Source organism: Lytechinus pictus, chromosome 12, assembly GCF_037042905.1.
Source record: "Lytechinus pictus isolate F3 Inbred chromosome 12, Lp3.0, whole genome shotgun sequence".
Taxonomy (NCBI): domain Eukaryota; kingdom Metazoa; phylum Echinodermata; class Echinoidea; order Temnopleuroida; family Toxopneustidae; genus Lytechinus; species Lytechinus pictus.
In genome coordinates this window covers 3,592,261-3,607,072 of record NC_087256.1, presented here as the reverse complement: position 1 = coordinate 3,607,072, position 14,812 = coordinate 3,592,261, and the positions used below count along the sequence as shown (strand labels likewise).

Here is a 14,812-nt window from a genome sequence, read left to right as displayed (position 1 = left end):
GCCTCTTTATGTTCTAATTCATCATTGGTTTGTGCTAGTGTATGATCACCGACTTAAAGGACAAGTCCACCCCAACCATTAGTTGATTTGAATAAATAGAGAAAAATCCAACAAGCATAACACTGAAAATTTCATCAAAATCGGATGTAAAATAAGAAAGTTATGACATTTTAAAGTTTTGCTAAATTTCACAAATCAGTTATATCCCGGGGGGCGTTTCATGAAAGGACTTGTCGGACGTTTTATCCGACAAGTCCCATTTTATCCGACAGTTACCCTAGGAACAGTGCCTCTCAGCCAATCAAAATCATGGAAAGATGTCAGATCTGACAACTTGTCGGATGAAAATATTGATGAAACGCTCCCCTGGTCGGTGTGCAAATGAGGAGACTGATGACGTCATCCACTCACTATTTCTTTTGCATTTCATTATATAAAATATGACATATTCTAATTTTCTCCTCATTGTCAGGTGAAACAAAGAATAATTCATCCCTGAACATGTGGAATTAGCATTGTTTTAATACTATATGGTTCAGTCGAGTTGGTCCTTATTGTCAAATCTGTAAAAAAAAAAAGAAATATTGTATAATTCAAACAATAAAAAACAAAAGAAATAGTGAGTGATGGACATCATCGACTGTCTCATTTGCATGTCACTGAGATGTGCATATAACTGTTTTGTGAAAAATAAGTGAAACGTTAATATTTCATAACTTTCTTATTTTACATCCGATTTTGATGAAGTTTTTAGCGTTTTGCTCGTTGGATTTTCTCTATCTATTCATATCATCATTTTTCTGGGGTGAACTTGACCTGTTAAAATCATTCATTGGAAGGGGGTAGAGAGGAGATAGAACTTTGTAAACTTTACTGAAGAGAACTAGAGTGGTACCTTCAAGAAGGTATTAAGGTAAGGTATCTAATAGTGCTCAACTAAGGAGGGGGGGGTGGCTGTAAAAGGCGATTTATTTTTAAAATGAGCTGGCTACGATACCCTTAATCTCTGGTCACGGATAAGGAATGTCAGATATATATCCTATCCAAAGGTAGTAAACGTTCGACTCTCTATTTTCACATTTATTTTTTATGAATTTTTCAAAAGTGCCATTTTAACACACAAGTCTTTTACGCGCGTGACACCTATAGGTAATTCACTCATCAGTGGTTAGGTTACTATACTGGTGATCTATCCCATCGATATCCGATGATTTCCGCCCTACCTTCAAATTAGATAAGTGTTCTGAATCTGAATCTGAATAGTTGGGTCAGCAAAATGTCGTTGGGATACACATCCACGCTAACGTAGTGGAGAGAGATAGTGTTATTTGATAATATCTATATACATGTAATGATAATAATAATATGATGGTGCAATACGGAAATCTTGATTTAAAGAAAATAACATGATGGACAAAAATTGTCATTATTATTTTAAAAAAAATAATTCAGCGTGCAAAGAGTTAATTCTCCTTCTATAGCCCTTTCTTTATACAACATTTCCCCTGCATCATTCCCCCACCGGCACCGGGGCCACACCATCCATTCTGGATTTCTTCTCACTGCACTTTATTTCCCTCCCTGAGATTTACATAAAAGCCATGTGCTTGGAACTAAACTAATTCTATGACGTAACGAGTGTGGTGGGTGGCCAAACTCATCCTCTTTTACGGTGGCCTGAAAACTCCGTTGTAAGGTGTGTTGGTACCCCTCACAAAATCGATATGAAAAATACGTATTCATAAACCATCCAACATTTATAAAGCTTTAATGAAATCTTAACATTTTTCACTTACAGATGAATGCTATATTAGATAAAGAAATAGTGAGGATTTAATGTATTACTCGTTCGTTTATTGCCAACTATGTGAAACCTGTCCTTGCCCCACGTACTGATATTTGTGTCAGTGGATTGGAAGGGGTGGTATTCCTGTGTCTGTGAATTAACCAGGCATTTATTGCCAAAATGTAACCATACATTGGTGGCTGTGCTGATTTTTTCAGTCTTTCTGCTACTGTTTATTTAAAATTTGCTGCCGAATCAAAAATGGTAAACGCAAATTGCGCATACGGTATAGGCCCACTCTGGGGCTACACCGCTATTCCAACGCGTGTTGGAAAAGTCGACGCCAGACGGGTACGTTTTGGCCTTGAATTTCCAGCAAATTAATCAAAATTACGGCCTAAATTTAGGTCTATGTTATCAATTATATACTAATTTCATAATTATAATGTAAAACGGGTACTCACGGGTTCTTTTCTTTCCAAATTTTGTGTTTTCATCGCCTCTTCTGGCCAACTCTTGCGATGGATTTTGTCGCCATAGGATCCTGTACGTGCAAATCCAGGGCGAGTTGTCACATGACGCTCGCGAGTCTCTAGGGGTAATGGCCTTTAATCAAGGCGTTCTTTTTGCTATAATTTTATAATGACGCTTAAATATCGAAATCAATGTAGGGTAGACGAGTCTGTGCAGGGGCATAACAGGGGTATATAAGAGGGGGCATAGTACATGTCGCATGTGGAAGATAAAAGTTACGTAATGTAAGTCCCGAGCACTAGCGTACCTAGGGGGGGGGGCAGTCTGCCCCCCCCCCCCGATGAGTCACAAACCCATGCAAATTACATATCTCTGCCCCCGGCCCGGCCCCCCTGACGAGCTTGAAAACCTATTTTGCCCCCCCCCCCCCCGACGAGCTTGAATACCTATTTTGCCCCCCCTGGCGAGCTTGAAGACTTTTTTTTTGCTTGTCAAATTTTTTCTGGTACGATTGAAGACCTTTTTCATTGAAGAGCCTTTTTTTCCTTTTTTTTTGCTTGTCAAATTTTTTGGCGGCCGATTTTGCCCCCCTGTGGAAAATCCTAGGTACGCCATGCACTGCCCGCGCTACATGTATGTTGGTAGCCCTGGGACCTCTGGATATTAACTAATCCAATTTAATTACAGATGGCAGATTTTTTTATTATCTGAGTAGCCCCCCCCCCCCCGGATTATTTGTTCTCACATTACTTTCCTTTTTAAATTTCCTTTCGTTCTTTCTTTCATTTTTCTTTCTTTCTTCCTTCCGTTGCTCCTATGTTTTTTTTTCAGGTGAAATCCACTCGGGGGATGGCCAGCCATGCCCCCATCTGTTTATGCCTCTGAGATGTAGGCTATACTCATGATCTTAATCTTCGATTTTCCAAAGTAGGGGGGTGCAATTTCTCAAGTAAAATTTGACAACCCCCCCAAAAAGGTTATCACAGAAAAATTGTCATTTTGTCTCGCGTAAGATTTGACAAGTAAAAAGAAAAGATGGTTACTAAAAATAAAAGACTCATTTTGTCCGTGTAATATTTGGCAAGCCCCCCCCCCCCCCCAAGTTTAACATATCGGAGGCGCGATGGCTCAGTCGGTAGAGCAGGGGTTTCGGATTCCGGTGACCCGGGTTCGATTCCCAAGTGGTGCGCTAGTGCCCTTAAGGCTTATCCTCATTACCAGGTCCCTCGGAGAGGACCTTAAGCCGTTGGTCCCCTGGTTGCTTGCTCACAGGCATTCGTGCTTTTTTAGCAGTCAGGTAAAAAATCTCGATATAACATAACATTAAAAAAAAGTGAAGGTCATTTTGTCCTGCGTGAAATTTTAAAAGTAATAAAAAGATGGTCACTAAAATTGAAGTTCATTTTGTTTGTGAAATATTTGGCAAGCCCCCCTCCCAAAAAAAGGTTTTAACTAAAAATGATTGAAGGCCATTTTGTTCCTCTTAAAATTTGTCAAGTATAAAAAAAAAAATCACTAAAAAATGAAGGTCATTTGTCCCACGTAAAATTTGACAAGCCCCCCCCCCCTAAAAAAAATGAAAGGTAGCTGATAATGATTGAAGATCATTTTTTCTTGCATAACATTTTACAAAAAAAAGTGTGTCACTATTTGGCGAGCCCCCTACCCTCCAAAAAAAAGGTTTAATTAATAATGATCGAAGGTCATTTTGTCTCTCGTAAAATTTGACAAATAAAAAAAAAGTTGTCACTAAAAAAAGAAGGTCATCTTGTCGCGCGTTATATTTGGCAGGCCCCCACCCCCCTAAAAAAGTTTGTCATTAAATATAGAAAGTCGTATGTTCAAAGTAAAATAAATTTGGGAAGCAAAAAAGAAAAGGACAAAAAAGAGCAAAGAATATGAACAAAATATCCCCATTACAAATATTGCTGTGATTCTCATAAGGAGGTGGAGGGGGGGGACTTAACTTTGTACGAACGACATTTTTTTTTTACATCCAAAATATTGACTATGAATCTCAAAAGGTGGAACGGGCCAGAAATGCTCAACCCCCCCCCCCCCCCCCCCCCGATCTGCCATTGATTCCAATCGATAATGACTTTTCCCTGCAATACTGATGCTTGAAATCAAGATACTGAAGATTGATATATTGTAATATAAATTATGAACGTCTGACAAAAAGATAACCAACCGATCACCTGACCGATCAGCTGACCAGTACGTGAATCACATCGTAGTTGATCAGTCCCCACAGCGTTTGGAACGCTCACCAAGAATTCAAGAAAAAAGACTGAAAATGTAAGTTTAACCTCAATCCATTAAATTTCAAATGTCGTAGAAGTTTCCTTATCATGTTTAAAACTAATAAATACCTAAATTGTTACCATCCACTATGTATTAAGGCGTACATTTGCCAAAGTTCTTGGGTGCAAATAGAAACGGCAATGTCTAACCGGTTTTATCACTGATGTCGCCTATGAGGTCCATACATGTAATGTTTGGACCTCATTGGTACTAGGAGTGTATAGGCCTAGGGCCTAGTCACGTATTGTATTACCGGACACTCTGGGCTACACCGCTATTCCAACGCGTGTTGGAAAAGTCGACGCCAGACGGGTACGTTTTGGCCTTGAATTTCTAGCAAATTGATCAAAATTACGGCCTAAATTGAGGTCTATGTTATCAATTATATACTAATATTACTAATTTCATAATTATAATGTAAAACGGGTACTCACGGGTTCTTTTCTTTCCAAATTTTGTGTTTTCATCGCCTCTTCTGGCCAACTCGTGCGATGGCTGTTGTCGCCATAGGATCCTGTACGTGCAAATCCAAGGCGAGTTGTCACATGACGCTCGCGAGTCTCTAGGGGTAATGGCCTTTAATCAAGGCGTTCTTTTTGCTATAATTTTATAATGACGCTTAAATATCGAAATCAATGCATGTAGACGTGTCTGTGCAGGGGCATAACAGGGGTATATAAGAGGGGGCATAGTACATGTCGCATGTGGAAGATAAAAGTTACGTAATGTAAGTCCCGAGCACTAGCGTACCTAGGGGGGGGCAGTCTGCCCCCCCCCCCCCGATGAGTCACAAACCCATGCAAATTACATATCTCTGCCCCCGCGCGCCCCCTGACGAGCTTGAAAACCTATTTTGCCCCCCCCCCCCCCCGACGAGCTTGAATACCTATTTTGCCCCTCCTGACGAGCTTGAAGACCTTTTTTTTTTGCTTGTCAAATTTTTTCTGGTACGATTGAAGACCTTTTTCATTGAATGCCTTTTTTTTCTTTGTTTTTGCTTGTCAAATTTTTTGGCGGCCGATTTTGCCCCTCTGTGGAAAATCCTAGGTACGCCATGCACTGCCCGCGCTACATGTATGTTGGTAGCCCTGGGACCTCTGGATATTAACTAATCCAATTTAATTACAGATGGCAGATTTTTTTATTATCTGAGTAGCCCCCCCCCCCCCCGGATTATTTGTTCTCACATTACTTTCCTTTTTAAATTTCCTTTCGTTCTTTCATCTTTCTTTCTTCCTTCCGTTGCTCTTATGTTTTTTTTTCAGGTGAAATCCACTCGGGGGATGGCCAGCCATGCCCCCATCTGTTTATGCCTCTGAGATGTAGGCTATACTCATGATCTTAATCTTCGATTTTCCAAAGTAGGGGGGTGCAATTTCTCAAGTGAAATTTGACAACCCCCCCCCCCCCCAAAAAAAAATAAGGTTATCACAGAAAAATTGTCATTTTTTCTCGCGTAAGATTTGACAAGTAAGATGGTCACTAAAAATAAAAGACTCATTTTGTCCGTGTAATATTTGGCAAGCCTCCCCCCCCCCCCAAGTTTAACATATCGGAGGCGCGATGGCTCAGTCGGTAGAGCGGGGGTTTCGGATTCCGGTGACCCGGGTTCGATTCCCAAGAGGTGCGCTAGTGCCCTTTAGGCATTCATCCTCATTACCAGGTCCCTCGGAGAGGACCTTAAGCTGTTGGTCCCCTGGTTGCTTGCTCACAGGCATTCGTGCTTTTTTAGCAGTAGGGTAAAAAATCTCGATATAACATAACATTAAAAAAAAGTGAAGGTCATTTTGTCCTGCGTGAAATTTTAAAAGTAATAAAAAGATGGTCACTAAAATTGAAGTTCATTTTGTTTGTGAAATATTTGGCAAGCCCCCCCCCCCCAAAAAAAAAAAAGGTTTTAACTAAAAATGATTGAAGGCCATTTTGTTCCTCTTAAAATTTGTCAAGTATAAAAAAAACACTAAAAAATGAAGGTCATTTGTCCCACGTAAAATTTGACAAGCCCCCCCCCTAAAAAAAATGAAAGGTAGCTGATAATGATTGAAGATCATTTTTTCTTGATTAACATTTTACAAAAAAAGTGTGTCACTATTTGGCGAGCCCCCTACCCCCCAAAAAAAGGTTTAATTAATAATGATCGAAGGTCATTTTGTCTCTCGTAAAATTTGACAAATAAAAAAAAAGTTGTCACTAAAAAAAGAAGGTCATCTTGTCGCGCATTATATTTGGCAAGCCCCCACCCCCTAAAAGAGTTTGTCATTAAATATAGAAAGTCATATGTTCAAAGTAAAATAAATTTGGGAAGCAAAAAAGAGCAAAGAATATGAACAAAATATCCCCATTACAAATATTGCTGTGATTCTCATAAGGAGGTGGGGGGGGGGGGGGGGACTTAACTTTGTACGAACGACATTTTTTTTTACATCCAAAATATTGACTATGAATCTCAAAAGGTGGAACGGGCCAGAAATGCTCAACCACCCCCCCCCCCCGATCTGTCATTGATTCCAATCGATAATGACTTTTCCCTGCAATACTGTTGCTTGAAATCAAGATACTGAAGATTGATATATAAATTATGAACGTCTGACAAAAAGATAACCAACCGATCACCTGACCGATCAGCTGACCAGTACGTGAATCACATCATAGTTGATCAGTCCCCACAGCGTTTGGAACGCTCACCAAGAATTCAAGAAAAAAGACTGAAAATGTAAGTTTAACCTCAATCCATTAAATTTCAAATGTCGTAGAAGTTTCATTATCATGTTTAAAACTAATTAACACCTAAATTGTTACCATCCACTATGTATTAAGGCGTACATTTGCCAAAGTCCTTGGGTGCAAATAGAAACGGCAATGTCTAACTGGTTTTATCACTGATGTCGCCTATGAGGTCCATACATGTAATGTTTGGACCTCATTGGTACTAGGAGTGTTACCGGACACTATTATGATTCCGGACGCGCATATTACTGCGTTCTAAAATAAATTCGTACCGTAAGACTTCCGCAATTCAATTTCACAGAGCAATACATAGAACAAGATTGCAAAAACAAGGCGAAAAATCCAACTTTTACCTAATTATCTCTAAAAATGACAGAAAATGCTTAAAATATCATATAACATAGTTTTGTATTAACAATTGATATATTTTCTAATGGAAATATGGGCCTGATTTGCCGAATTTCAATCTCGTCCACTCCTTGATCGATCAAATGATGAGGTGTGGTGTATGTGGGTGATCGTCGACGGCTAGTTCTCAAGGTACCCGTGCGCGAGGTTTACCGTGAGTAGAGCCGTCGATCGGCAGCGCATCGATAGAACTTGATGAGCGTCACGATACGAACGCGAGCATATTATTATTGGAAAGTGCCATGGAACATGCAGCTAATAAGACAAAATAAAATAAGTTATCAAACACGAATTTATTACCAACATCTGCTCAGATTCGATATAAAAAAGCAAATAATACTTAGAATTTACTCATGATATGATATAAGAAGAAAAAAAAAATCACAAAAATTTGTTCTTACATCATTATAATCAAGGATATCTTTACCCGTCCGGCGCGCGTCCGGAATCATGATGTAATTTGTCGCGCACGAAAATAATTGTTTTTCGTGGAGGGGTATGCGGCAAGTGCGATGCAAAGAAAATGGTTGGTAAATATAAAATAATTTCATCATATTCATAATTTTCAGAATATTTGGAATAGCAAGTGTGAATTTTTCTTGATTGTATTTCCTCTAGTTGTCATTTTTAAAGCACTGAAATAAAGGTGTCCGGCAATAGGATACACTGCCATACTCGGTAGGCCTACCCGAGCAATTCGCGTTCGCCATTTGGATTGAATTTTGGATTCAGCTGTGCCAGTGATTGAGTGAATTAGGCTAGCCAGGAGGCTTCTAAGTTGGAGAATAAAAATCATTTATTAACGTAAGCTTACTCTCAAAGATAGCCAGGATTGACAGGAATTCCTTCGGCCTTCCCATTCATCTGCACTTACTGCTCAAAAACACAAAAACATTAACTTTCGCCCCCGAGATTTCTTTCCTAAAGTTTCCTTTAAAAAGATCTAGATGACAGATCTAATTTTACTCTTTAGCCCTAAAAAAAATACAAATTCATTTCCGACATTTCTACACTATTGATTTTATTTTTCAAAAAGAATTCATCAAAAATATAGAAAAATATGAAAAATGGAAGAGACTTGTCAGTAGAAACTAAACGCGCACGGCCAATATGGGAGACTCTCTCCAATAGGGGAGACTTGCTTTGCAAAAGGACAAAAGAAACAACTCCAACAAAAGTATGATTTTTTCCACCCAAAATTTTGTCTCACTGAGGTCAGAAGCCCATTTGTTTTGTGTGTGAATGACAACAAAATTCCTTATCAAAATAAAAGTAGACGGTGAATTTTTAAAGTAGACGGTGAAAAGGGGTAATTTTTCATGAGGAATCTGCTTATCACATTTTTATTTGCCGCCAAGGTAATCCTTTTGCCGCAAATGTAAACAAAGGAAATTGGACTCCAAAACTGGAGACTGTCTCTGAAATCGGATACCCAAATTCTTTACAAAAGTCTCTGATATTGGAGATAATCTCCCACATTGGAGACAGTCTCCAATAGTGGCCGTGCGCCTCTACTGCTTGTCAGATGTTTACGCCGCCATCTTGTCTCCTATTCTTCCCGAACGTTGCGCGTGCTTGGTAATATATTTTGTCACAGCCGAGCGAGAGTGCGTTGTTGTTAAAGTGCGACTTAAGCTGATGCTATTCATAGGCTTATTCACAAGGCTGTAAAAAACGATTGCAAAAATTGCCAATTTCTTTGTTTCTTGAACCTTCCTGCAATCCTTTAGATCCATCCAAAATTCATGTTGAGACATCAAAGGCTAGACAAATTCTGAAAGTGATAGTGAGGTTGTGATGTGGGGAATGTGAATGTTTTTTCTTCTCCTATGCTGAGAAAGACACAGTAGCCAGGCATAATATGTTGATATCGTAATGTGATGTATTGTATCGTACTTTGCAATGTACAAGAATGGCAGTGCTGTGTGTGTGTGTGTGTGTAACATTGTAAGGTGAGTGTGTAAGTGGCCAATGTCAGAACCTTACTTTCTTGCTATCATTTGTAGATGAATAGATCAAGAACAGCAAATTTCTGTATACCGGTAAACTCTTTATACTTTGAAATCTTAAACCTTGATTTTCATTTCTTGGTACCTCAAATATGCATGCAAATGTGAGAAGGATTTAGAAAGAGATTGTGATGATTTGTTGTTGTTGAATAGTCCAAAGTTGGAGGTGCGGTTAATCCACTGGTGCGGGTTATAGTCCGTTACGGTATATCTTTTTAATGTAAAGCAGTAGAAACAGGATTGGATATCTATTACTAGATATCCAAGTCCTTTGGAAGCGCATAGAGACATTATTCATAATCGTGATATGCGCTATACAAGAACTGTTTATTATTATTATTAGATCTAGAGTAGACCGACATTTTCCATTAGAAATGTTAGAGTTGATCAGCCTAATTTGCATATCAATGAGCCATAAATATTTTTGTCGGGTGTCCTTATTTGCCCTATCAAAATGCGGCAAATGAGGCCTTCTGATTAAAACATTTTATGTAGCTGTATTCAAAGTAAAAAATTGTTAAGTTGTGTTGATACAATCACTAAATATTTACTGGTAGCAATCATATCATTAACACTTAGTTATTCACCAAAACACCCCCATTTATGGATTGATTTTATCCAATCCAAATTATCCAATATTATGGGGGAAAAAAAGATTCTATGATTGTGTTTTCTACTGTCACAGAACTGTTATTGTGTATCTGTGTGTTTTATTGGCAGTGGACACAATATATATAATCAAGTGTGGTAATGTCTAAACTGCATTCTAAAGTTTTAACAGATAGAGTTTTAAGTATACATTAATCCGGGTTGCCTCATTTGTCCCATCGGACATGTGAGTTCATAGGCATCCAGTCAGAAAAAAAAGGGAAAGTCGTGAACTTTACTTCAGTTCTGGCATGCACAATAATACCTAAAACAAGTAAACTAAGATACCTAAAACAAGTTAACTAAGATAAATTTGATACACATTATTGGGTGGGTACAGTACTCGCCTCTCTATAGTGGCAATGCCACTTTCAAAATTTTGATTTTGAGGTGCTGCTGGGTTTGGTGCTCCTACTGGCCATGTGCACTGGGTTGTGAAGTTTGTTGATATAGTTTATGAAATGTGGACATAGGGGTAATCAAGTATCACTGACAAGTCTTAGGTGGCATGATCATGGTCAAATGTCATTTAGGGTCAATGATCGTAGTATTGTATCATCATATGAAATGTGTTTTTTGTGAATAATTATTTTAAAGTAGTTTTCAAAGTCAGCACTGCTGCTATATTGAATCACATAATGCAGGTGAGACTGCCAGAGGCGCTCCAATAAAACTGAAATTCAAATTTTATTAATTCGGTATCGGTAAAAAACTCTTTTATCGTTTTTTTTTCACTACAGCACCATGAAGCGCAATCCATTAGTGTCATCCTCAAGGAGGAAGAACCGTAAGCGTCACTTCAACGCCCCGTCCCATGTGAGGAGAAAGCTGATGAGCTCACCTCTCTCCAAGGATCTGAGGTCGAAGTACGATGTACGCAGCATCCCCATCCGCAAGGACGATGAAGTCCAGGTGAGTTATCATAAATTTATATGATCAACCTCAGTAGTACACTTCAGGGAAAAGAAATATGAATTCTATAGGCAAATTCACTCATGAAATACTCAAAAGGGCCCCCTGAAATTCCCCATTCACTGCAATGCTAAAGTTTATCCAATGTTGCAGATTTAGGTAATCTTTTGTGAAAAGTAGCCCCAAAGAATAAAAGAATATTTGTTGTGTGGTATATTTCTTTGGCCTAACCTTTGTATTTGTACATTTTGTTGTGATTCTTGTTGTCAAAGCCCTGTTACGTGTCCTTATCCAGCTGATTTTTCAATTTATTTTGATGGCCAGCAGGATTTTATATAATGAATTTGAGAAAACGGAAAATAGTTTTGATTTGCTTTAGTTTTGATTTGCTTCAAATCACATACAAGAGACCACATATTATGTTTGTATTCACGTAGCGGTTGTTGAAAGTGCAGCTGTTATTGATAACCTCTTTATTGGTAGTCCTATAGATCATTGCATGTTTTTGCTACTTAGCGATAATCAACCTTTCTCTCGTTGCCGACAATACCCACTGATATTATGTAGGGACAGTGATTTCCGCGAACGGACGGAATTGACAGAAACAGCCTTTTGAAAGTGGCTTTTCAAATGGAAAATCACAGAAAACATATTTTTCCTCAAAATGCACAGAACAGCAACAGGAATTGCTCCAAAATCTCAAAACACAAATACGTACTAGCCATAACATTCACATTCACAAGCGCAAGCCAATGTAGCGACCAAAAACAAGTACCAACTAACGAAGAAGGCAGCACACAGCCGTGTGTTGCTGCCCTCTACGTTCGAAGATGTAACAGCACGATATCAAAATGGTGGATAGTAGGCTTGGGCATCAGAGCCGAGTAATCGAGTCTACCCGATTCTTGTCACCAGAGCCGAGGAGTCGACCCCCTTTCTTTCAAGGCTCATTACTCGAGCCTGAGGGATCCACTCTACAAGAGAACAGATTTTGTTTTATAACAACCCATAAAAGCCCTGTTGAAGGGAATTTCAGACTTTATAATTGCAGGCTTAAATCATTGTAAGGATATCTAATACACAAGTTAGTTTAATGTGCAGTTGTGCCAGACCATGGCTCTTTGTCATGTAGGGGCTGTGCAAGCAGACTAATCCAAACAGAACATGTCTGGCTTCTCTTATCTACTGACCACATAATTGCCCCCTCCAAGATACACACTTTCAAGGTCTCAATAACAAACATGAAACCCAAAAGGTTGGTTTGAAGAAGAGAAAGATAGAGGAGTATCTAATATAGAAAGAGGGAGGGAGAGAGAATGAGAAAGAGAGGAGGATATCTTGCTAGTGTACACAGTAGCTCCATTCACTTTATGGACATGAAATGAGCTCGGTATGTATCTCTAATTCACTAGTGTGTAAGTGATGGTGGAGTCGACTCCTCTTGGAGCCGAAGCCTTAGGTCAGAGCCGGAGTCGGTTCTGGGAAAGGTGTGAATCGCCCAAGCCTAGTGGATAGGAGAAAGTCCGACTGCTCAGAACGATGTCCAAAAGCCCCCAAATTATCAATAAAATTTCATCCAACCCTAAAATAATGCTAATAACGTGAAAGGTGAGGATGTATTCATGCTAAGTATGTTTGTTAAAAGATGTTATGTACTCGTTTAGATTCGATGAACGTGGATTTGTATTGAGTATTGTGACATCACTGATCAATGCAGAAAAAATGTGTATTGATTGTGGTCTTTTGTCAAAAGTTGTCAATATCGGTAAGATATTTTTAGCGATATATCGACAGAGAATTTTTTACCGATAACAGCACTAGTTGTGTCTATAGATCTAGTCTACCTATATCTTAACACCATAATGTCAAAGCAATTTTTCAAAGCATATAATACAAACAATGTATTCTTTTCCTCCAAGATTTTTCATCCAATTCAAACAGATTACTGTGTTCCTTAGAGGTATAACTTTGACAGAATTACATGTATTTAATTTGCTTCCTATCTGCAGGTAACTCGTGGACACTACAAGGGCCAGCAGATTGGCAAGGTTGTACAGGTTTACAGGAAGAAGTTTGTGATTTACATTGAGAGAATCCAGAGAGAGAAGGCTAATGGTGCCCAGGTCTATGTAGGAATCCACCCCAGCAAGGTAAGACCACGTTATCGGTATTGGTGGTGATTAAAAAAAACTTATTGCCAAGAAATCATAAATACTTGTAAGCAAGCAACCAGAGGACTGTCTTGAGGCTAAAGTTCCTCTCTGATGGTCCGGGTAGTGAGGATACCCAGTGCGCCAAGTAGGAATGGAGGATACCCGGGTTACTAAAATCCAAAACTCATGCTCGACTAATTGATCTATCATGTCTCCAGGTGGATGTTTCAATAAGCTGTTGATAACTAACAACTTTACAAACGACTGGTGATCCTTTCGCGTGGTAAATGATGTACGCAAAATTTTCATTGATGTTTAAGCATACAAGATAGGATCACCAGTCGATTGTAAAGACGCTAATAAGTTAATAACAGCCTTATGAAACATCCACCTGGTTATCAATCTGATGATGTTGGTAATGTTAAACAAATCAGTTCTGGGGCAGATGGGGGCAAAGAAATATTACATAGGTGTTTGCTTGTAATGTTAAATCAAAGTATGCTCTTGTTGTGATGTCAGGACACAATTGCTTTTACTTTTGAAATGCACTCTGTATTGACATCAGGTGTGTGTTTCATCAGCATTTATATTGGCTAAGAAGCCTTATTACTTTGGTAACTGTCGGATAAAACGTCCGACAAGTCCCATCATGAAACGCTTCCCTGGGTCCCGTTTCAGAAAGACTTGTAATAACAAGTTCTAAAACAAGTTTATTATCAGCTAATCAAATTGAATGATTTCTATAGCTTTAAATTGTAATTTCAAATTTGCCATTATAATAAGTTTCGTGAAACGGGTCCCTGACTGTGAGAAAGCCTGATTCTGAATATAATATTTCAATCTTTGATTGTTTCAGGTTGTTATCACCAAACTGAAGATGGACAAGGACCGTAAGCTCATCCTGGACCGTAAGGCCAAGTCTCGCCAACTCGCCTCAGACAAGGCCAAGGGCAAGCATACAGAAGAATCGGTTGCCATGGCTACGGAATAGATCCAACTCGCAAATCAGACTCTTTGATATTTTCTGGAGACACATCAATACTCAACCCACAAACATTTCTTTACTGGATTGCTTCATGGATCGGTCAAGATCTTGATACACACTAACTCTTTGGTTGTTGTCTTTGTATGGTAGGCAATAAAGTATGGTCATCATCAACACAACAAATTTTTTGTGACTTTTCAGTCTGATTTCTTGTTTGTGATTTTGTAGTCTTATTCTTGGTTAGTTATCACCAGGAATGAAGTCGAGGCCAGAACTTCTCCTCCCATAGACTTTGTACACGTGATTTGGGACGAGGCCAAGGTGGACAAAATCTGGCCTTGACTACAGACCTGGAAATCAGTGAATACTCATGGAGGCCATTCTTGGTCACGTGTGTGACAAAAAT

The 14,812-nt window shown here is 39.0% G+C and overlaps 1 protein-coding gene across 1 annotated transcript; it reads left to right on the top strand.

Annotated features, from left to right (window-relative positions):
• The first annotated feature begins 1,643 nt into the window (after window positions 1-1,643).
• On the top strand, window positions 1,644-14,589 carry LOC129273377 (large ribosomal subunit protein uL24-like). Its single transcript, XM_054910403.2, has 4 exons — window positions 1,644-1,696; window positions 11,097-11,268; window positions 13,278-13,418; window positions 14,278-14,589. Exons 2-4 carry the CDS (start codon window positions 11,101-11,103, stop codon window positions 14,410-14,412), a joined length of 444 nt encoding a protein of 147 aa, XP_054766378.1. The 5' UTR covers window positions 1,644-1,696; window positions 11,097-11,100; the 3' UTR covers window positions 14,413-14,589.
• The last annotated feature ends 223 nt before the right edge of the window (window positions 14,590-14,812 follow it).